Genomic DNA, 24122 nt, shown 5'->3' with positions numbered 1-24122 from the left:
TAAAGAGGTGGACCGTGAACTATCTGAGCGGACGACATTCATTGGTATTATTTAAAGATGACGAAGCTAAATTAAGGAGAATTCAATAGAGGTTTTCGCACAGTTGGTCTTCTCTCCCAGCTACTGTTTAACTACTACATTTCGAAACTTCTACAACCACCAGAAGTAGTTTCTATAATCGCGTAAGCAGATATTGGCACGATTATGCCGCCGGAAAAGGGAATTGATAGCATGAGCTCAACAGTGAACGCCAAAAGAGCTTAAAACTTTCACCTGCCAAAACCACGGCTAATACGGTAAATAAGGTACAAACTGAATGGTGGAGTACAGACTGGATCTAAACATTTCCGTGGATGATTTTCACATTTCCACCCTACGATTTTAGTTGTTGTATTTGACAGTCCGCACTCCTCCACTCCACACAAAACCGCGATTGTCAAGAAACTACAGAGCCGCAACAAGATTCTCAAACCGCTGGCCGGCAGCACTAGGGGTAAATGCAAAAGGATGTTGTTGACAACATTCGGCGGATCGCCCTTTGGTCCGACCCCGTCGAAACAGCACGTTTCTTGGGCCTACCGTTAGATGACATCGGCGACAACACAAATGACATTTACCATCCCAACGGGGATTAGATTTCCGTTAAAACAACAACAACAACAACAACTGTCAGTTGGTGAAATCGAACCACTATAGCATATAGCTGTCATACAAACTGATCTATCAAAATCTAGATAAGGAAAATGTTATATCCATTAATGCTATAATAAATGGTACTGTGAAGCAGATTTTTATTTTTTTTATTTTGTTTTTTATTTATCTATTAATATTTTACTTTTTTAATTTTTTTGTTTTTTATGAATTTTTATGTTTTTGTTTTATTTTTTTTAATTCATTTTTTTACTATATTTTAAAGTTTTTTTGTATTATTATTTGTATGTTTTAATATTTTTTATTTTTATTTTTTCGTCTCTTTTATTACGTTATTTTTAATTTATTTTATATTTGATATTTATTTTTCATATAATTTTTGTTTATATTTTTTTAGTTTTTATTTATTTATTTTATTTTATTTTGTTTTATTTGTTTTATATTTTTTAATTTTTTTAATTTTTTTATAATGTTTTTATTTATTATTAGTTATTTATTCTTTATCATTATTATTTATTTTTTTATTATTTTTTTTATTGTTTTTTATTATTTTTATTTTATTTTTTTTATTATTTTTTTTTATGTTTGTTATTATTATTTTTTTTTAATTTTATATTATCAATTTTTTTCATTTCTAAAGCGATGAGAACGGGAAAAATTTTGAATGAATAATTAAGGAAATACTTGATGGACTGCAATTAAAATTAAAAATAAATAAACATAATTTCAACTTCTCAGCCCGTTATATTCTCTTACATACATACTACTAATGCAATCTTTTGCCAATCTCGACAATTACTGGTTTTATAATATTATTCCGTCTGTTAGAATTTCGGCTGCGCATATCAGCGTTTTTTTTACAACACCAACCACCCCACACTTTTGTTGTTTTAAAAATAAATCTAAATGCGATGTCTTTTGTTATTTACTAGCTTTGACTTAATATAATATTTGTTTTTAGTTCGTTTTTTCGAGGCTTCTTTCGTAATATATAAATGAAATTGGTTATTTTGACAAATTCCATGGAGAAATTTCAAAATTCACCGAACATCATTCAAAAAATTATTGTAAAATTTTCCAAAAAAAAATTTTCGGCTTCTGCTTCTAAATTTGTTGTAAACAGAATGCAACGTTCCTCAACATCTTGGCCAAATTATAGAAACCAATACTACAATCCCGTCTATAAAATCCGTTCATTAATACAATCACTGGACGCCGAATTGGCGGCACTCTCACATCGTTGCGCAGTCTCAAAAATTAACGTACTAAATCCAACCGCAGCGAACGTAAATTATATACTCGGTCACACTAGCAGCGGCACGAAATACAAAGCCTATCCGGAGGTGAATAAAAGTATGGCGATTTTGAGTGACGGCCAAACGGCTAGCAATGCGCAAACACGCACGCTATCGAGCATCTATCGCTCACGTGTGATCGATGCGTTTCGCAATCGTCGCATATTCACCGTTTACGGTAATTACCATACCATCCGGCGCGCATTGCTGAATCGTGGTTGGCTGGAGAAGCTGTCGCCGAATCGTTATCCGAAATTGCAAAGCTTACCCGAGGAGGTATTGCTGCAGCATGCCAAGCGTGGCAATGACTATGAGGCGGTGGCCATTTCAAAAATCATTAGTCACTTTCCGGCGTTTTTCATTTGGCAACCGAAGGCACAACGCGATTCGCATACGGATGTGCTGCCGCTGCGTAATCGTGTGCGACGCGGTCGCAATTTGGATTTTTCGACCAAAGTTGGTTTGATCGGTTGCGCCGAACAGCATCAGTGGTTCCATCAGCAGGGTGTTTGCGGCATGAGTCATCCACGCTTCTATCGACTGGGTGGCAGTTCGGAAGAGCGCATGGCATTCATAGAGGATTTTCGTCAAACGCAGTGTCGCAGTTTACTCAAATTTATCTTGGAGCATGGTCAACGTTTATCGGAGTTGGCGGATCCGGATGAGGGTACTATACCGATATCTGTGGTGCATTTCGCTGTGACAAATTTGAAAAAACATTTCGATGAATTCGAACATCGTACACTGGATGACGATGGCGAAAAGAATACGGAAAGTGAAAATATCGAATGGCAGAACTTTATTGCCGATTCCAATCAAGTTATGCGTAATAATGCCAAAATTAAAGTGACTGTACCGTTGCTGGAGGAAGTGTCCAAATTAAGTCGCATTTATTTGGCAAAAATAGAAGAGCGCCGTCGAGATTACAAGTGGGATGGTTGTCGTAATCTGTGGATCCTAAAGCCCGGTTATCAATGTCGCGGTCTGGGTATTATCATACGTAGTTCCATTGATGAGATTTTGCAATGGGCAACCAACAATCCGCAAAGAAGATATATCGCACAGAAGTATTTGGGTAAGTGGTGGCGTATTGCTTGAAACTGTAAAACAGGAATGATGTCTAAGCAATTTTCGGTTGTACTAAGATCCGATATAATACTATTGGATTTTTTTTTCTCAATATTTCTTGATTTATTGGATCTGCTTAGAAAAGTCTAACAATAAGTATTCAAATCTTAACTCTATTTAAAACTAAAGAAGCTCAAGAATGTGGTTGAGCTTTTTTGGTAGAACGTTGCTCTTTCATAGGCTGGTAGATCACTTCTCATTCTGCTGTCCTCTATCTCCTTCTTTACCATAGGAATATCAAGATCCTTATGAATGTTTTCATTACGCATATACCATGGTGGACCCGTTGGAATTTTTGTAGTAATCCGATTGGTAAAATGCCACTATTTCATTCACTATCTAGTCCAGTTATTCATCAAATCGCTATATATATAGCTGAATATTAATTTTTGATCTCTGTTTTTGTTGTTGCTGTTGTAGTGGCCGGGTTCACAGTCCCTGACCGACAAAAAACCGGGTCCGTTCCGGTTATGTAGACCCGACTGTCGTGGGAACGGATCTTTTGATTTATCGAAGGTTTTTGAAGCGGTCAATCAGAGGACGCTTCTAGAAGACAGTTAGTGCCTTTTACTCTCAAGAGTATTGAATGACCGGTCAACAATAATAATAATTTTTCGGTTCAAAGGTACCCAAGCTGTAGACCTGCCAGAACTCTCCGCTACCGATTGTTACAGAATGCTCCGTTTAGGATTTTCTTTTTTATTGGCGTAGACACCACTTACGCGGTTATAGTAGAGTTTACAACAACCCGCTAATCGTTCTTCCAAGTGTGGACATGTCCTTTTCCACCTGGTCTTTCCAACGGAGTGGAGATCTTTCTCTTCCTCTGCTTCTCCCCGCGGGTACTGCGTCGAATACTTTCAGAGCTAGAGTGTTTTTATCCATTCGGGCGACATGACTTTTAGGAGTTTAGGAAAATAACGAATTATACTTTAAGTTTTATCTGCTAGGAAGTTTGAGACTTACTATAAAATCGCCATTATCACCTTTTCTGGAAATGTTATTTAGTTATTGAACTAATTTTCTACAACGAAGGCAGATTTATCTCAAAAATCATTATACCTATTCCATTACCACGATGAGATGAGTTGGGCCTGAGTTTCCGACAACGTAAAAAAAGTTGGTAAATAAAAGCAAATACCGAGTGTGTTTCCTCTCCGGCTGAAGAGATGGTCCAATCAGCCGTACTATTTCGAGGTAAAAACTCTGAGCAAACTTAGAATTTAACAGGGTTTTGGCATTTTTTTGCTTTCATTTTCGTCTAGTTACGTTGCTGAAAAAGATACAGACATGTCAGAACACCGCATTTCGTACTATTACTGTCTCTTCATGTTCCCTGTCGAATAACCACATAGCAGCTTACGGTTAAGGAGCATAATGCATTATTCTCCAACCAGTTTCTGTGATGTTTTCGAATACCACGAACAACAAAAGAACGTTCTTACAACAATACACCGGAGCAATTTCGAACGGGACAAGCTTCATAGATATACTGAACGCCATTCACAATGAATAGATTACCACTTTCATTGACTACTCTTGGTGAATCGTGTTCTTGGAGTCGAAACAGCAGTAATCGTGGACCGGGAGTGTGAGTTGCCGAGTGAAATCACAATGGCTCGGCCAAATTCACTCACTTGACACCGCTTTCTCTTTGGTCCGACCCGTAGAAAAGCTCCAGTTTTATATTTATTATGGAATTAAGAGGATTTTATTTTATGAAATCTACTTGTCACATAACTAATCCATTTTAAACATATTAATAAAATTATAAAATAACCGCATATATTTTAATCCACAGAACGTCCACTCTTGATACATAAAACCAAATTCGATATACGTCAATATATGCTGCTCTCCATTAGTGATTGTACTCTATCTATATGGTTATATCGCGATTGTTACTTGCGCTTCAGCTCACAGGAGTTCACCATCGATGATCTGCGTGAATCAATACACTTAACGAATAATTCGGTACAGAAGCGTTATAAGAACAAACCAAATCGTGATATACGTTTGCCGAAGAACAATATGTGGTCGTTGGAACAATTCAAAGTCTATCTAAAACATTCAAATGCCCCCGACAATATATGGGAAGAACGTATTTATCCGGGTTTCAAAGAGAATCTTATCGCTGTTGTGATGGCCAGTTTGGAGGAGACTGATTTTGTGGAAAATTCGTTCGAATTGTATGGTTGTGATTTAATGTTAGACGAACAATATAATCCGATATTAATTGAAATCAATTCTACGCCGGATCTCTCGCCATCCACCGACGTGACGGCACGTATTTGTCCTTTGGCTTTGAAAGATTTGGTGAAAGTCATTGTCGATTTGCCGCGTAATCCACTTTCGCCCACTGGTAATTTTGAGCGTGTCTACGAGGTTAACTATAAGATCAAAAGAGATTTCGATCCCGAAGTTGGTTTAGACATTTGTGGCAAAGCAATGACACTATTCAAACAAACAATAGTACCGCAAAAGAAGACGCCAATTCGTTTGCCGACCAAATTGATTAAGAAAACAGAACATGCAATAAAAGTGCCATTGAAGCGTTTAAGAGGACCAGCTGCACAGGTGAGCACGTTGATTTCGTGATTTTATTTTGTTTTCCCGCTGAGTGTTGTGTGAGTTTAGAACATAACTGTAAGAAAATGGTAGTGCTGGCTTAGTTCGGTCCGAAGTCTTACTCAGTCTTAGCTTAAGGTGTAGATGTGGTCTTTTAGAAATGGTGAGACCCTTATTCTTTATTGACGTGGACACCGCTTACGCGGTTATATCCGAGTTTTAGAGACTAGAGAGAATTTATTTTCTAGGATTAACCTTCAATAGTTTTCTTGTCTTCCATACAACAGCGAAAAGTACTTTTCAGACGAGGTTTTGTAGTGTAACGTACATATATATAAAACTGAATGGACCGTAAAGCCAGAGTTGTCGGAACGCTTACCCTTCATGACTTCTATGAAATTGGCCCAAATAAAAGGGACTTTCAAGCGGTGGTAGCTGCCATCAAGGTATAAGTAGATGTAGTGCTCCGAAGGGCAGCTTCCTTAAGAGTGGTAAGAATTCATTCCGACAGCAGAGCTGTAATACTGACTTTGAGCTTGCTGACAGAGGGTTAAAGACTTGTTAAGTACTTTGATATTCGACTTGTTTGGGCGACGCCTCACAGCGGAATCGCTGGAAACCGCAAAGCCGACGAGTTTAGCGGAAAGGTCAACTATTCGATTATAGTGGCAACGAGTCGGTACTCCGCTGTCTCCTTGTGCTCTAGCGTTGGATCTAGGGACCTCCCGTAAACTTGGTAGCGCTGGTTAGAAACCAGCCTTCCAAATCGTTCAGGCCGAAAGTGAACGCAGTAGGTTTTCTGAACTATTTACTCTTAGCAACGTTAAATTTATGGACCTCCCGTGAGCTTGAAAAACGCTGGTTAAAACCCAATTCTCTAAATCCTTCTAGCCCAAAGTGGAATGCAAAAGGTTGTGGTCTGTAGATCGGACTGTCGTGGGAACGGGAACGCAAGGTTATGTGAACTACTTACTCTTAGCATGGTGCAACTTGCCACCATGATAGGTCTTCTGACACTGTCTAATAGGCCCACATATGGTGAGGTTACATACATATGTATCTTGTCGAACTCAAATTTTCAAAGCTGAGGTTCAACATCTCGGTAGACACATACTCGGCACTGGTGAAGTTTCTGGGTTTGATATTAGCTGCCTTAAAAACTTTCTGATAGACTTAAAGTCATCGTTGATCTAGAAAATATTGGCGGTCCATACCTAATAGTTTTTGAGCATCATAAAGGACCGGCAAGTGGAGATCCTTCGTCCGTTTGTTGCAATGATCTGCCCTACTAACCTAACCTCACCTATCCTAACGTTTAGCTAGAGTAAGGTAGAAGAAGACTAACTTATTGGACTGGTGTTAAAAATAGTTTTCTAAAGTTCAGGTTTAGGTTGAAGCTAAAAATTAAGACGATAACTCATTTCAAGTACTGATCCTACAGTTATTGGTCTTGGCTACTTCCATTTGGTAGAAATATGTGTAATTATCTATAAAGTCTTGTCTTGGACTTGTCAGTATCTTAGCTTATGCTTTTTCCTATTAATGAAAGGTGCTAAAACTCATAAAATCCTCTTGTCATTCTAGAAAAATAAAGCACAAATGGACGCTGGTGTAACTGAACCCAAAATTCTTAAATCCGCCGCTAAAGAAGCGCTAGCACTACGCTACACCGCCCCAAAGTAATATGAAGAAGGAGGCGAAATTGCATTGTTCAATAACTAATGTTCAAAAGTTTATTAAGACACACATGCCATTTTATAACAGTTAAGAACAAATTAACTAAGTGGAACAATAATAAAATTTTTATATAATATAACAATCGTAACTTTGACATATACTACATATTCGCGTATATACCATATTTTTAGATTTTTGCTGTGGCGTTTGTTACCGAAGCTGGCTTTTGATAGTTCGCGGATGAACTGCGTGAACGTTCCGCAACAGTTAAGCTCGCTGCAGAGGGCGCAACGCCTACCAACGCCATCGGCTTCTTCTTGCAAACGTAAACGCTGCCAGCGGGCTTGGTGTTGCTGGCGTTAGCGGCTAGGCGGGCGTTATGACGCCTGGAGCGCCGCCAAGTCACAAGCTTGCGTCCGACCGTGCGTATGCCGGCTGAAGCTGCCATTTTTGCTGCCAGTTGAGACGCCTCAGTTGTGTTGGATTTCGTTTGTTTCGCCAGCAAGGACTTGATTGATTTTTCGTTTACGCCTATGGTCAAATCATGCTCTACACCACCACTGCGTGCCACCTGTGTTGACCCTTGCGTTTGTGGCAATGTCATTGACTGTGGCTGACCTTTGAACCGACGTAACATATCCACAATATTATCGACGCTTTTACTTTTGCTCGCGTGCGCCGAAACACTGACCGTGGCCGATTCTGCGTCGATTTGACTAGGCAATTGGTTATTGACCTCGGCCGATGTTGGGATCACACATTTCTTAATAATAAATTTAAAATTTTTATCACCTTCATTATTCGTACAACCCGCTACGATGGCAGTGTTAAGGCGTGGTCCACAACTCCGATGTCGCTTCATAAGCGGTACAGTCGCCTCGTGATCTTTAGCTGTTGCTGGCATGGTGTTCGCTTTACTGGAGAGATTTGTGACGGACTTGCGGCGTGTGCCTACCTGTGTGCGTGGCGTTTTCAAGAGATTCGGACAGATCATAGCAGGCGTTTGCGGTGTTATATGATATTTGCGACGTGCATTTTGCACCATTTGCATTGGTGTGGGCGAAGTGTGTATCACGGCACCCGAGGCGGTGATACCGCCAACGAGACCGCAGCTTATGCTGCTACGACTGCTATTTCCCGCCTCCATTATATACTTCTCAACGTACTCGGTAGCATTGAATGTGGGCATAGCCTTGTGCACATTCGAGATGGCTGGCGTGATGGTGGCACGATGCCTGTAATTATGTCCACTTAGTGTTGGACGTTCGCGTTGTTGATGCGGGTAGTGATGGTGATGATGATGATGTGGCGCTTTAGTGACAATTTGCTTGCCTTTCACGAAGAGATTGAGTCCCATATAGGCTGGTGTTGGTGGCACCACTTGGCGGTAGATAAGTTCAAAATTACCCATATCTGCCTTGGGATCCACGCGTCGATCAATTGCAACTGTGAAGAAGGGATGCGAGAAATTGTAGAGGATTCAGTCAGTTAAAAAAAGGTAAATATTTAGTAATAAACTCATATTATGAATGGACTTTAGCTTTAATTAGATCTCTATTGCCTTTATTTTTTTATAATATATAAGGTATAGTAAAGAGAAATCCATTACCCTGATCGTGATGTTAGAGGGTTTTGGGTTGCTAAAACCGAAAATGATAGTAAACATTTCCTAAGACATATGATTTTTGTGTTGTAGTCAAGGGGTGTAGGGTTCAAAGCACCACCATAAATCATTCCCCATAGACGGGAACAAGTAGAAATCACTTTGTGCCAGGTCCGAACTATAAGGTGGTCAAGTATACTCCAAACAAGTTCCCGGAGCTTATGCCGAGTTTTTATTGATGTGTGTGGCCTGGCGTTATTCTGATTCATCTCGAATTGTCCAAAATTGCCTATATCTGGGCGATTCCTTCGTTTACACATTCCAATTGTTGATAGTACAGGACCGAAATAAGAGTTTGTAGGTAGGGAAGCAACTGTTAGTATATAACTCCCTGCCAGAGTCACCAAATTCATAGGAAAACCTTCATGACCGTCAATCCTGACCTTGCTCACCTCGATTTTACCACTACCGTCTTTTTTTTGACTATGAGGGAGGTAAGTGATCCTTTCTGCATCACCAGTAGCCATATCTTCAGAAATGGATCATTTTTGTTGCGATTCAATAGCTTTGCGAAGATGGAAGTTTGGTTCATAAAATTTTTTGCGCTAACTAGTGTGAGTTACATTGAGCTGCTTTTGTATCCAGCCTTATTTTAATGGTTCCAAAAGGATTTTGGTGTTATGCTTAGCTCTTAAGTAATGGAAGCAGTGCCTACATGACGGTTGGACTTGACGAATTAGCTTTCCAGACCGTGGTGCATTTTTTGATTAATTCCAACAGTATCATATAGTAGTAGTAGTAGTATCTGTTTATATTTTCAGCTTCAGCTTGACCATATTGTGCGCCTTTATTAAAAGAAAAGTGTAAAGTATGGTGGATATTCTCTTGGCCAGTATCCATATTTGACGTGTGCTCTCACAAAATTGGAGCGAGCGCGAGCATTCAAATAACCATCTCTGACTGACGTATGGAACGACTTGGCGTATTTTACATCGAGATCTTAAATTGAAAACGTACAAAATACAGCTTGTGCAAGAACTGAAGCCACTCGACCGTCCCTAGCCACATCACTTCGGTCTAGGGGCTCTTGAAAAGTTCCAAGAAGATCCGACGTTTTCGAGCCAAGTTTTGTTCAGCGATGTGGCTCATTTCTGGTACAATGGGTACGTAAATAAGTAAAATTGCCGCCCTTGGGACGAAGAGCAACATTCAAAAGTTGCCATATTATACAGAAAAAAACAATGGTTTGGTTTTGTTTGTGAGCCTGTGGAATCATCGGTCCATATTTCTTCAAAAATGATGTCGATAGAGTTTTAATAAGACGGCGCCAATTCCCCGTTCACACCGTTAGATTTTTTCCTGTGGGGATATGTAAAGTCTAAAGTCTATGCGGACAATTCCTACTCTACCTCATGACAGCACAAGCATTAACAGCACCAGTACTTAAAACAATATAATGTCAAAAAAATTTCTAAATTCTCACCTTTTATCACATCCTCCAGACATTGCGGACACATACGTGCCGTCACACTGGTTGTCGCACCCAAATCGGGACTTGAATTGATCTCAATTAGCCAAGGATAGAAATTCTCGCATATCATAAAATCTGCACCGAACAACTCAAACGTGTTCGGACGACGATCCATATTTTCCTGTGACGACAACATTGTGCCCACAATGGCTTTCTTCATGCCCGGATAGATGCGTTCCTGCCACATATCTTGTTTGCCGATTTGACGCAGATACGCTTGGAAGGAGTAACAATCCCACATGTTCTCTATGGGCAAACGTTTATCGCGCTTACCGTTGTTGTATTTCTTTTGAATGGCATGATTAGTCAGATGCACCGATTCATGATGATTACTCAAGCTATACTCTTGCGAGCTAAAACGCAGATAACTCTCCTTGTACATCCAGACGACCAGCGGTTGTACATTGGTTATGAGAAACCATTGGCGTATATCAAACTTTGTATGGTGAATAATGAGGGGCCTTTCTGCAAAGGAAGTTGTAGGTAAGTTTTTACGAAATCGTACGATTTTACAGCTATAAATGTGCTACATATATGTATATGTACTTATACTAAAAGGTTTATGTATTAAACGGGTTTTTCAATAAGAGCGCTACAAAAGTCGCTGACTTGCGGCGGTAAAACGATTTCGATTTTCGATGAAAATCCGGATAATTTTCAAGCTGTTGCTCAGCCCAATTCACGAACATACGACAATTCTAGTGGTCAAGCGGCTTCAGTTCTCTTGCGTCAATTTGATCTTGTAAGCATGTAGGACAAGATCTTTTCACAAAATTCGCCACAACGACGTCACAGAGATGCCCACGGCCTAAAAACGACGTATGAGAGACTGATTTGGCAGCAATATTCTCGACACTACGGGCACTTCTTTGTCTCACTGTCACGTGGATTGAAGTTTTTCCACTAGACGTTCAATTGTTGATCTGACCAGGGCGATTTTGACGACCATAAATTGGATGTAGCGCCCTTAAAGTTGAAGCCACTGACTCCGAATTTCGGTAGTAAATTTTAATAATTTCATATATCTTTCCATGATGAAGTGGCAAACCGTGCTGAAGAGAAGTGTCAAAAAAGCGGGAAAAAATTTGGCGTCGTTTGCTGTCTCTATCGCTCTACTTTTGTAGCGTCCTTATTGAAAACCGCGTTATATCTGTACTATATAAGCTCACTGTTAAGAAAGCGCCGTCAGGGACACTGTAAACTAAGGTTATGTTTACTTTTTTTGTTGCTATCTGTTGGGTGGTTGTGACGTCAGTGCAAAGACTGGGTTGGCATTTGTTGAATGCTCACGCAACTTTATGGTGTCATGACAGGAAATTAGGCTTATTGCCAACCTGTTGAAGTCGATCCATTAAAACTGAAAGTTCATTGATTTTGTGCACCCGCCAACAGTCACCACCACCACTTCATAGTCTATACATACATACATATGTACTCATATTTTTTGTTGTTTTTTTATATACACACATCGGTGTTTTTCGGTTGCCGCGTGCTGAAGCCAAATCGTATTGTGTAGGGTCGTTGGCAATACTCGAGTTGGAGGGCTCATGTTGTAGTGTTTGATATTTTTAGGCATTCGTGCCTGTAAGTACATATGTATGTATGTAATTATGCTTATATTTTATTATAAACTATACCATATTCATTTCGCTCGTTTTGTGTTTATTTTTATACGAGCGGTGAAAGTACGCTTTGCCGTCCCCTTCGTTTTGACTTATATGTGATTATGTGAACTCACGTGCAAGCATTACGCCCATATATGACACTCATACATACATATTTACTTATATTTATATAATTTGTACGTGAGCATGCAAGATTTTCCCGACGCGTGCGTGTATTTTTACCACATTGAGCTTTTATTTGCTATTCTTAGCCATTTTAATTTTTATTACATTTAGTTCCACTGAAAATTGCATGCGAGGTTGTAGGTTGGAAATTAAATAGAAAATGTGAAGTCATACATTGTTTATAATGATATGTAGGCAGATTTTCATCGACTAATTTTATGCGCTTCCTGGCGATTAATTTCGGTTACGCAGTGTGAAATGGAAACTGTTCTTATTGCATAGGGCTTTCCATAATCGAAGCTCTACTATGCCATTTTACTTGTCAATTTCTATGAAAACCAGTTCTATGTTACCTAAATTGATCCGAACTTTTTCTGGACAAGGATTAGATTTTGACCAAATATATTCGTCAGGTGCATTTCTGTGAAGGTGCTAACAGCCTCCGGCAAATCGGGCACTTAAAGGATAACGGAAAGGAACATTCCGAAATCCCCTCTTACTTCGACTGCATCACTTAACATCAATTTAGACCACACGCTTCTGCAAATCGATTACATTAAGGGTCTCAGAGAGGAACATTCCGAGCTCCTCTCTCACTGACTGCTTCGCTTAACATCGATTTAGACCACAACGTCGCGGAGCATTCTACTATTGTCATCTTCTCCGTGCAGATACCTGCGAGGAATATGTAGGTGGGGCGAAGTAGTTGGAAAGGAGGCGCAGTGAGCTTCTTCACAAATGGATCGAAGCTCAAGGGAAAGGTTGTATGGGGAACTGTTGTTTCGGACTGCCAGACCACTGTAGTGGCTTTCAAGCAGAAGTGAGCAGCTGGAGAAGAGGCGCAGTGAGTCTTTTCACGGATAGATCGAAACTTGAAGCACATCTAGGAGTTCTTTGTATCACAACAGACAGGCGTCTTTAGCTGTCCAAGTGCAATTATACCTGTCCTCACAAAGAAATTACTCTACTTCCTAACCTAACCTAACCTAACCCTGTTTGGATCGGTAAGTGTGAGTAATACGAGTATGAGACCTTTGTACTATGTATATTAAGCAGATTGTCTTCCAAGGCTGTCTGTGAGTCTGTGAACATTTGGATCAGCTGCAGAAAAAAATTATTTAATTTTAAGGTCACTTTATTATTGGTGTACGGGCTTCATAAAGTTATCCAGTTGTAAATGATAAGAATATAGCATTCTCTTTAGAAGATGCCGGAATATAGTGTCTGAACTATTCTAAATGAAGGCTTTGAAGGTCTAAGTTTACAAATTAGGACAGATCGTCGAACTATATGATATCAGATAGTCGGCAAACCTTTTATAATGGGACATATATACTATGTATATGGAAAAATCAATAGCTTTTTTAAAACTTTATAATGTTCTCCAGGTGCCTGAGAAAAACGTATGGTTCTACAGAAACGGGTGTAGAGTCCGGACGTGCCAATTCAACTTTGCCATCACTTTCTTACGGATATTACGAAGTTTAGGATAAATGAATAAATACACAATTTTTTTTGGGATATTTCATTCCAGGAATATACGATTTTCAGCTTTAAATAATATGAGGAGGGTTTCTGACGTTATAACAACAACATCAGCCGAGAAATTCAAAATACAAAGGAACTCAAATACAAAGGCGAATTGCTTTTCTTCGGACTAATTATTTTTACTGCTTCATTACAACCAAATTCTTAGATCTCATTTTCTCAATAAACCTAACAATCTCTGTCAGGGGTCTGCTAGTTCACCATAAGCAATAACACCACATGTTTCCGAGGAGAGGAAAAAAGAAAATGTATCATTGTTCCCTTAAAGAAGCAGCACTTACCTATATACTTTTGCACCACATAACGACTCTTCGAACCGATGGACGGATTTACAAGCACTAGAATTTTCTTCAAATTATCCATCAACTGTATGCCACGTCCCCGACACTTATTCGCCGGCTTTACGATCCACAAATTCTGATAACCATCCAGCGTATATTGCGGCCAAAAGTTTTGCAGATGCTCCAACAGTTGTATACTCAATTTTACCGTATACTCGGGTGCACGCGTAGGTTCTGTAAATATTTTCGCTTCCTCCGTTACGACCTGTTGATGTTGATGAAAGAAGACATCCCATTCATGTTCCCAAACACGTGATAGCTCATCCAAATCGATATCTTTGTGCTGACAACTATCCAAGTAATCGCTGCAACGTTTAATTGCAAAATCGATGCTATTATATGGTACAGTACCCATAGTGGAGAAAATCGCATCTATACCCTTACGACGGTAGCGATCCACCACGACGCGTATGAAGGCAATACAGGCAGTGAGCTTGAAGTTATCCATAAACTCGGCCAGCTCTTCCAAACTCCAAACATTGTAACAACGTGGAAAATACAACTCAGACATACCCTCCTCATAGAACCAATGGAAGTCCTTCAATTGTGCACATAAACCCTCCTTCGAGGTAAATGGCGCACGGTGAAACTTATTAATAATCATGCCCGGATTTTTAGCTTGATCTATATAATCACATTTCTCTTTGCGATTCGTCCATAAAAAGTCGATGGGCATGTGTTCGAGAAAGCGCGACATAATGTTACGTTCACACTTGGCAATATATTGGCGACGTGTCTCGCCCGGCTTGCGCTTGGGCAAACCCTGCGCCAAATCATCGTAAGTCACTTGGCACACACCCGTTGGTATTTGTTTGCGATGCACGTCCAATTTTTCAATCCAACCGCGTGCCACCAGCGCATTGCGTACGGAATGAAAGGAGCCGCGTATGGTGAAGGTTTTATTCTGTTTGACCGCCTCTTGTGCGCGACGGCGTAACTCATTTAGTCGATCGGTTGTAATCCAAGTGCGACGATTACAGTAATTGCTGGGCGGCGCGCTGGGTATTATCTCCTTGCCGGTTGCGGTAGTGATTGTGGCAGTTATCGGTTTGGTAGCTGTGCTAAGTGTGGCGGTGGTTGTGGCTGTGGCAGTGACTGTTAAGCTAGCTGTCGTGGTGGCACTGGTTGTGACCACTATGGTAGTCTCTACATGCGCTGTAGTCCTGTTCGTTGTCACTTCAACGGAAGTGGATTCGATTGCTTTCACTTCCGCTGGTTTTGTTGGCTGCGGTGCCGCTGGTACGTCTCCCAATTTTTCAGCTGCTGGCGCTTGTTGCTTCTCTTTGGCGGCTTCATTCTTGTGATTCTCGTTGGCATTTTCACCGGATTTCTCATGCATTGCTTGAAACGCAAGCCACCGCCTGCGTTAGTAAGCCAACCAACCGGGACCGCAATGCCGTTTAAGCGTTCCGCGCGCTCCAAAAATCGATGACTACTAAATTATGCGATTTGTATCGGAATGAATTGAAGTCTGACATACCGTCGTCGTGGGCACATGGTAAGCGCGCATAATGTAGAGCAAGTTGTCTACTTGTTGCCATGGCGGCCACAACAAATCAGGTGGCTTAAGTTTATTAGAGCAACGATTTAATATAATTTGGAATGGAGTCTACTGTCTGCTGTGGGCGTGCTTCACAAAAATCACAGGCATGTAAAATGTATGTATCTATGTGATGTGTCGAAGCGTAGCACCGTGGATTGCTAGTAGGACGCAAATTTGCGAAAGTGGAGTTGGCAACCTAGTTTTTGAGGTTCACAAGGATTTACTAAGAAAGCATTGCGCATAGTTTGGCATAACTTCAGTTGTTGCTATTGTACTTGGTCGTGCTTCGTAAATTTTATTTGCTTGTGTTAAGCATTTTAGGCATGCCGCTTTTGTGCTCTTCGCCGCTTGATTTCTGGGTGAAGGTGCAAAGTTATGCTATAAAATTATGAACTTCTCATTTTTTTGTACCTCGAGTACAAGTTTATTTTATTTGCATTTAAACTAGTTAAGATGATAAAATCAAATTAGCAATTATTGTATAAGTATTTTATCACAAAATCTGTAATTGTTGTACTGTACGTTTGAATGCTTGAAAGGAGGTACTTGGTGCATTTAAAATTAAAGTGGTGGGTGGAGTTAGAGTTTTGACCTTATTTTCTCAATGATTTTCGTGAATTTTTTATAGCATAAAAGTAAATATTATTTACTGAAACTTTGAGAGTTATTTATTCTTATATTTAACGGGCTACATCTTCAGAATTTCCGAGAATCGGTTGTTTTGCTTTAAAGGGTGTTCCATTTCGAGGTTACTCAAAGAATCCCTAATGTATATATTATTCAGATGGAATTTTATATTGGAAGAAAGCGTGGTTGTGAACTGATTTCACCTATATTTTGTACATGTCATCAGGGTGTTAAGAAAATATTACCTACCGAATTTCATTGAAATCGGTCTAGTAGTTTCTTTAAAGGGTCACTTTTCCATTTCATTACGTCCGGACGGACAGACATCCGGAGTTTTCCGACTCTACTTGGTTCTACTGTCACCCTGATCACTTTGGTATATATAACCCTATATCTGACTCTTTTAATTTTAGGACTTACAACCAACCGTTATGTGAACAAAACTATAATACTCTCCTTAGCAACATTGTTGCGAGAGTATAAAAATTCCAATTGAATGGAAAATGTTTATTATCATTCGAAAGAACATTCTTTAGCATTTATTTTTTGAAGATTATCTCTTTCAAATGTTGGCCGCGGCTACGTCTGCGATGGTTTATCCATTGAGTCAAATTTTCGCTGACTCGTTCGAGCATTTCGACTGGTAACGGGCGCGTGTTGTTTTGCTTCCAGGCCTAAATCGAAGCGGGAATGTCAGCACAGAATTTAGACTTTACATATCCTCACAGCAAAAAGACTAACGTTTCAATAGCACATGATCTTGGTGGCTAATCGACTGGGCCAAATCTTGAAATTATTTGCTCACCGAAGTATTCTCTCAATAAATCCATTGACTGATGTGATGTGTGCGAATTGGCGCCGTCCTGTTGAAACCAGATGTCGCCGAAATCACGAGCTTCAATTTCAAGCATCGTATAGTCGGTTCTGATGGTGCGAAAGCAGTCACCATTGACGGTTACATTCTCACCGACATATATTTTGAATGGACCGATAACGGGCTACAAACCCCCCAAATCGTTGTTTTTGTGGATGAAATTGCAGCTTTTAAATTTCTTCAGGTTGCTCTTCGTCCAAAATGCGGCAATTTTGCTTTTTTACATACCCCTTTAGTCAGAAATGAGCCACAATGCTGAACAAAATTCCCCTCGAACTACTTAAAAAACTCGTGGAACGAAGCTGTTTGGTGATAGCCTACGTTGACAATATTATTCTTATGGTTGAAGGAAAATTCCTAAATAAGAGTTGGCCGAAGGGTACCTCAACATAGTATCCAACTGGGCGAATAGAAGCGCTTTAGCCGTCAACCCAAGTAAAGCTGAAATGGTTTTATTTACCAGAAGGTACAAGATCCTAAACGTGCCTCACCCCTCTTTCGGGGATTCACGTCTTGAACATTTAGGAAAGATGAAATACCTAGGGCGTATCTTTTTTGATAAAAAGCATTTTTGGAGTCCAAATATTGAGGAAAGAGTTAACATATATATATATAGGGTTTGGCCGGAAAGGAATAGAACTGATTTTCTTAGGCCGCGACTGTACTTCGGAGCGTGCGCGCACCGACTGGATTTGGTAGAGGGCGTTCTTAGCTAACAAGACCTGGAGGGTTAGGATAAACTTTCTGTGAGTGGTGCAAGCCGAAAATGCAGGGTTCGGTAGAGTAGAGGTACGCTATTAAATTCTGTGTGAAACTCGGTAGATTTGCGACAGAGACATTTGATATGATCAAGTAGGCTTACCCAGATGTTGCTTAAGCAAGAAGTGGTTTGTTTCGGTGTAGGGCCGGGAAGAGGTCGCTGATGAAAATCCAAAATGAAAACGTCTTTTTTGACTTCAACGCTATCGTCCACCATGAATTTGTTCCTCTTGGACAAACTGTCAACGCTAAGTTTTACGTGGAAGTTCAGAAGAGATTCAAACAAAGGGTCAATCGGATCCGACAAGATGCACCTCGACTCTTGAAGAATGCTTTCCTTGACGCCTTCAATGCTTGGAAATCGCATTGGGAGCGCCGCATCGACGCAAAAGGAGCCTATTTTAAAAGTTTTTAAAGAATTGTAACGATTGGTTCAATAAATTTTTTTAAATCGACTCAGTCCTATTACTTTCCGGACAAACCCTGTATGTACCTATATAATCATCATTAAAATTTTTATTTGATTGTGTATGTATGCACATATTTCGTGATATACAACTGTAAATAATTACGAGATTTGCATAATTACCACAATTAAAATAATTACACTGCATTCGTCATTTGCCTCATACCCAACTTTGTGCGCATGACACACTTAAAAAACTGTTTAAAATGTGAGGACGTGCGTGAGGGATATAACTTTCATTTTCATCGTAAGGCTGAGCACATAGTGAGCGCGAAGCAATGACGAAGAAAACAAGAAAATAATAAGGATAATGGTCGCATCTGAAGAGTTATTTCGGACAAAAAATTATGATCGCTAGTGCTTGTTGACCTCTTCTTTTGGAAATTTACTTCTTCTTCTTTATTGGCGTAGGCACCGCTTACGCGATTATAGCCGAGTTTAGAATTCGCGTCAGTCGTTCTTTCTTTTCGCAATTTAGCGCCAATTGGATATTCCAAATGTAGCCTGGTCCTTCTCTACCTGGTCTTTCCAACGGAGTGGGGGTCTTTCTCTTCCTCTGCTTCTCTGGGTGGGTACTGCGTCGAATACTCTCAGCGAGTGATATCAGCGGCGTAAGCCAGCAGCTGTTCACACTTGTAGAAGATTGAACCTTTTCTATTCAGATCTGCAGTTCGAATTATTTTCTGCAGGAGAAGATTGAAGAAGTGCCACGATAAGGACTCGCCTTGTCTGAAACGTTCTTTGTTATCGAACATCTTGAAGAAGTATTTTTCAATCCTGATGGAGCTCTTAGTATTGCTCAACGAGAGTTCACACAGCCGTATTAGTTTTGCGGGGTACAAAATTCCGACATAGCGGCATAAAGGCAGCTTCTTTTATATGGGATCTCCGTTTTTGTGGATTAGGTAGAGTACACTTAAATTCTAATCGTTAGGCATGCTTTCGTTTCACCATATTCTACAAAGAAACTGATACATGCTTCTATTCTATTCGCCGCCGAATTTGAATAGCTCGACCGGCAATTCATCAACCCCTTGCCACTTTGTTGTACTTCAGACGGGTAATTAATATTCGAACTTCTTCATAGCCGGGCAATGGAACGTCTGGACCATCGTCATATTTGGGGAATCGGCTTCACCATTTCCTAGTCTTATGCTTTTACTGCCATTCAGCAGGTTGGAGAAGTGTTCACTCCATACTTTCAGTATGCTCTGGGCGTAAGGCAGAGGCGATCTAGTAACCTCTGGGGGTTCTACAAGAGGATACTCTGGTCTTGAAACCTTCTGTTAGTTGCCGCAACATAATAATGTTTCACTTCAGATTTCTTCAAAAATGAAGGCGGCCATAATATTACAGTCAAGGGGGATCGCTATAGAACCATGATTAATGACTTCTTCGTGCCTGAATTGGAGGATGACAGTCTATATATATGTATATATATACGAGTATGAGTCTTTTGTTGTTGAAACATTTATCGAAATTTTAATGACCGCAGTCACTGCAACCAAATTTTGAACTATGAATTTCCGGTCATTTCGTTCCGTTCGTAATCGATTATATGAACTGCTAAAGCAAGCAGGAACCTATTGACCACTGTTTAAATATTTAACAAATTTAAGAAATGATTCCATTATGCCTTGACGAGCTTCCTAAACATCAAAAAGTTCACACAAGTATTGCTTGATTTCGGGTGTTTAAGAATAATTCTTTTTCTTTGCCCCAGTTACTTCCACCCAGGAATTCATAAATCTTTTAGATATATTTGTATTTATATAAGACATTTATTGAGTGTTAATAAGAAATGAAGTGGGCAGATATAAATAGCATTTAGAAAATATTTGTTATAGCGAAAATTAGCAATTGCCTTTCACGCTTTAGTAGACACTTCCGAGAAACAACAATTCTGTGTTCGCTTGATTTAGGCGGCATCTTTCATACTAAATTTTTGATGAAACACGGATAATTATGTAAAAGTATTATGCAAACAATTAAGTGATTTTCGAAACTTTGTTTTTTGTCATTTCTTAAAAACGTCATCTTAATCTTTCTAGTAAGTCATTAGTATCCAAGATCATCAGAAAGTAAAATCTATTTCTTCTTCATCACCATCTTTCTATTAATTTTCCACTAATCAAACTGAAAATTTTTTAAATGTTGAATAGTTTATGAAAATGGCTAGCCAGCATCGCGCCAAGGTAAATCGTTTCTTGGAACTAGCCTAATTCCCATAAGTTGTGCTTTTTTTTTGACTGCCAACGCATTCAAATATATCAGACTCTTTCATTTACTCAAGAAAATTCGTGTTTATTTAAGATATTAAGTGTTTTATTTGTATTATTGTGAAGCGATTTTGTTAGCATTCAAGAAATTATAGATATAGGTAAATTGAATGCCGCAATTCCTGTTCAAATATTTTATTGACGTGGTATCTACGTCTTATGCGGTTATAGTCGAGTTTACAACAGCGTACCAGTCGTCCAAGTGTGGCCAGGTCTCTTCTTCTACTTTCCCCGGCGGCTACTGCATCGAAAACTTACAGAGCTGACCGACATGAACTAGCCAGCGTAGCCATTGTCTTTTAATTTCCTGAACTATGTGAATGTCCTCATATATCTCGTACAGCTCATCGTTCCATCGACTGCGGTATTCACCGTTGTCAATGAGTAAAGGACCATAAATATTCCGCAAAACCTTTCTTTCGAAAACTCGTGACGCCGACTCATGAGATGTTATCATCGTCTGCGCAATATAGTAGGACGGGGATAATGAGTGACTTGTACAGTTTGGTCTTTGTTCATCGAGAGAGAACTTTATTTCTCAATTGCCTACCCAATCCTTTAGTAGCACTTGTTGTCAAGAGTTATTCTGCGTTGAATTTCGAGACTGACAATGTTGTTGGTGTTAAAACTGGTTCCAAGAAAGACGTAATTATCTATGACTTCGAAGTTTTGACTGTCAACAGTGACGTGGAAGCCAGGTCGCAAGTGCAACGACTGTTTGTTTGATGACAAGAGATATTTCGTCTTGCCTGCACGCACTACCAGATCCATTTGCTTCGCTATATTTTTCAGTCTGGAGAAAGCTGAATTGCTGAAGTTTTTAAATTTATTTGCACTCAAGACTTGTTGTAGATTTTACTCGAAGGATCAATGTTGAAAACTCTTTTTTATTCCAGATATTATATCTCAATCCATCAACTCTCATTTAAAATTTTGACCTTTTATAAAGAATATAGCCTCCATTCCTCTTTCGTTCATCTTTAATTGTTTAAATGAGATAACCTCACCATGCATTCCACTCTACTCAGGAAAACTGGCTTATCTTAATACAACACCCACACACACTACATATATCACCTCGGAAGACAGTACTAAATAATCTTCCTAGACAATTTTGTGACTATTTGACTGAGTATTGTTGGATAGTATTGTTTTTCTTCGATAAAGCCTAAAAAAATTTGAAAATGATAACAGTATTTTTGGTTCTGATACTGTAATAGTGCACACGCTAATTTGGCATCGAGTCTGACCGCTGTTTTCATTGTCCTTGCACCTTACAGGGATCAAAGCCAGGAAAGAACTTTCATGTACATGAGGCTTTTTAGTTATATAGGGTCTACTGAATTTAAAATTGTGTTATATGGAAAGTAGCCGTGGCTATGGTCCGATTTCGCTCGTTTTCACACTGTAACATAAAAATATCAGAGGAATGCATCATATTAAATTTGGTTGAAATCTGTACGTCGGATCTCGAGATACGTATGTGTTTTCACCTAAAAGTGGCTACGCCCACCATCCAATTTTGACCCCAAATCTATTAGAAACCTCGCGGGTATCTATTGATTTATCGCATTTTAAGTTGTCTTTAGCAGCACCGTTACCGTTACCGGGGAGTGGGCGGAGTTATGATCCGATTTCATCCATTTTCACACTGTCGCTAGAAGTTCTCTTAATATTTTTTGGTTGTTGTGTAGCTTAAGTGGTTCAAGGGATAGGGACGGACAGACGGACGTTCACTCGGATTTCAACTGTTCTCGTCATCCTGACCATGATATATATACATATATGTATGTATATATAGTATATCCCTATATCTATCTCGCTTAGTTTTAGGTGATACGTACAACCGTTAGGTGAAGAAAACTATTATACTCTTTAGCAACAGGTTGCAAGAGTATAAAAAAATGGATTTCTAGAGCTTTTATATTTTCAAATTAGAAAAAAGTTGTGACAACCCTAGTACATAAGTGTTAATTTGTGATTTATTCACATTCCACATTTGCCTCGTAACTACATCAATCAAAAGCTAGCATTGAGTTCAAAGTTATGCAATATTAAGCCTTCGGCACATAATTGAAGAGCCTATTATACAACAACGACAAAGCACAACAAATATGCAAATAAGTGTTATGTAAATACATGCTAATCGCTTATGTCGCTAACGCTACGTAATGAGCACAGGCGGCGTGTGTCCTTTGCCCGTTACTTAACATAAATAAATAAACGCAAATTTCCATATGCAAGCAACCGCAACACATAGTTATTTTGTGATTTTGCAGCCGTGAAGCCGCTAATTTCACACGCATGCAGATAATGTTGATCATACGCCATGCGCAACGCAACTTTTACTGCTAGAAGTAGCTGATAGCAGCTGATTTTGCTGTTTGTTGGCTTGGCCAAGCACTGACAAACGAAAGCTTTCTGTCTGCGGCAGCAACGGAGCTTTGATTTTGGAGTGTGTACATACATATGCGTATATATACATATATACATATGTGTGTGTCTAGACTGGCTGCTGCTGGCGGTGTTTCTGCTTCTGTTGCTGGCGCTTATATTGTTTTGGAAAATTCGTGCGTTTTCCTTTGCTTTGATTTTTGGCAATCGCACAGTGTATTTGTTTTGTGTTTTTATTTACCGTTAGTTTTGTTAATGTGTGTATGCTGTTAAAATATAAATGGTTGCGGCGGGGTAAGCTGGCGTGCGGCGGGTTGCTTGCTTGTTACGGTCGGTTAGTCGTTTAGTCGTTTAGTCGGTGTCGTTCGTTTATTCCATCGTTGGTCGGTTCGTGTCCCTTGTGCGATTTCGGCTTTCGTCTCTGTTGTGTTGTTGATTTGGCAAATCATTCCTGCGCACATATAAACATCACAGTGTTTGGAGGCGGCAAAGGCATAATGTGCGTGTACAGCAGCAACAGCAGCAGCGTAAATACACAACAAATACAATACGAATATTAACGGAATATATAAACTCTCGCTAGCCGAATGCTAAATGCGCGCTCTCCAAGAAAATACAAATGAAATAAAAAAGTAAGCGAACTGCATGCAATATAAAAGTGTATCTTCGTGTAGAATTTTGAACATTTACCGTTGGAAGACTGTGTTGTTAAGACAGCGCTAAGAATTCGAAGCAGAAAGTGAAAGTAATTTTTTTACGATAAAAAATATACTCGGTTCGAAAACGAATTGCGATTTTGTAAAGCAAATTTTTAAATAAAAAATATTTTGACAAAAAAAAATTTTGATATAAAAAATTTTGACAGAAAAAAATTTTTGACAAAAAAAATTTTGACAAAAAAATTTTGACAAAAAATTTGAATAAGAAGAGAAATTGTGTGAGTTTTTTAAATAAACCGAAAAAAAGGTTTTACGAAAACTAATTAAAACTAAAAACATTTACCACAAACAAAAACTAACGCAAACTAAAGTTTTTAATAAAAAATCTA

The 24122-nt window shown here is 39.3% G+C and overlaps 2 protein-coding genes across 2 annotated transcripts; one reads left to right on the top strand and one right to left on the bottom strand.

Moving 5' to 3' along the window:
- Positions 1 to 1726: 1726 nt before the first annotated feature.
- On the top strand, positions 1727 to 7451 carry LOC120769683 (tubulin glycylase 3B). Its single transcript, XM_040096804.1, has 3 exons — positions 1727 to 3021; positions 4876 to 5651; positions 7227 to 7451. Exons 1-3 carry the CDS (start codon positions 1776 to 1778, stop codon positions 7323 to 7325), a joined length of 2121 nt encoding a protein of 706 aa, XP_039952738.1. The 5' UTR covers positions 1727 to 1775; the 3' UTR covers positions 7326 to 7451.
- LOC120768862 (tubulin glycylase 3A) lies at positions 7445 to 15471 on the bottom strand. Its single transcript, XM_040095617.1, has 3 exons — positions 14073 to 15471; positions 10406 to 10918; positions 7445 to 8765 (listed from the first exon to the last, which is right to left on the bottom strand). The coding sequence occupies exons 1-3, from the start codon at positions 15469 to 15471 to the stop codon at positions 7507 to 7509; spliced, it is 3171 nt and encodes a 1056-aa protein (XP_039951551.1). The 3' UTR covers positions 7445 to 7506.
- Positions 15472 to 24122: the final 8651 nt, after the last annotated feature.

Source organism: Bactrocera tryoni, chromosome 2 (genome assembly GCF_016617805.1).
Source record: "Bactrocera tryoni isolate S06 chromosome 2, CSIRO_BtryS06_freeze2, whole genome shotgun sequence".
NCBI classification, from domain to species: domain Eukaryota; kingdom Metazoa; phylum Arthropoda; class Insecta; order Diptera; family Tephritidae; genus Bactrocera; species Bactrocera tryoni.
This window is presented reverse-complemented; position numbering and strand designations above follow the sequence as displayed.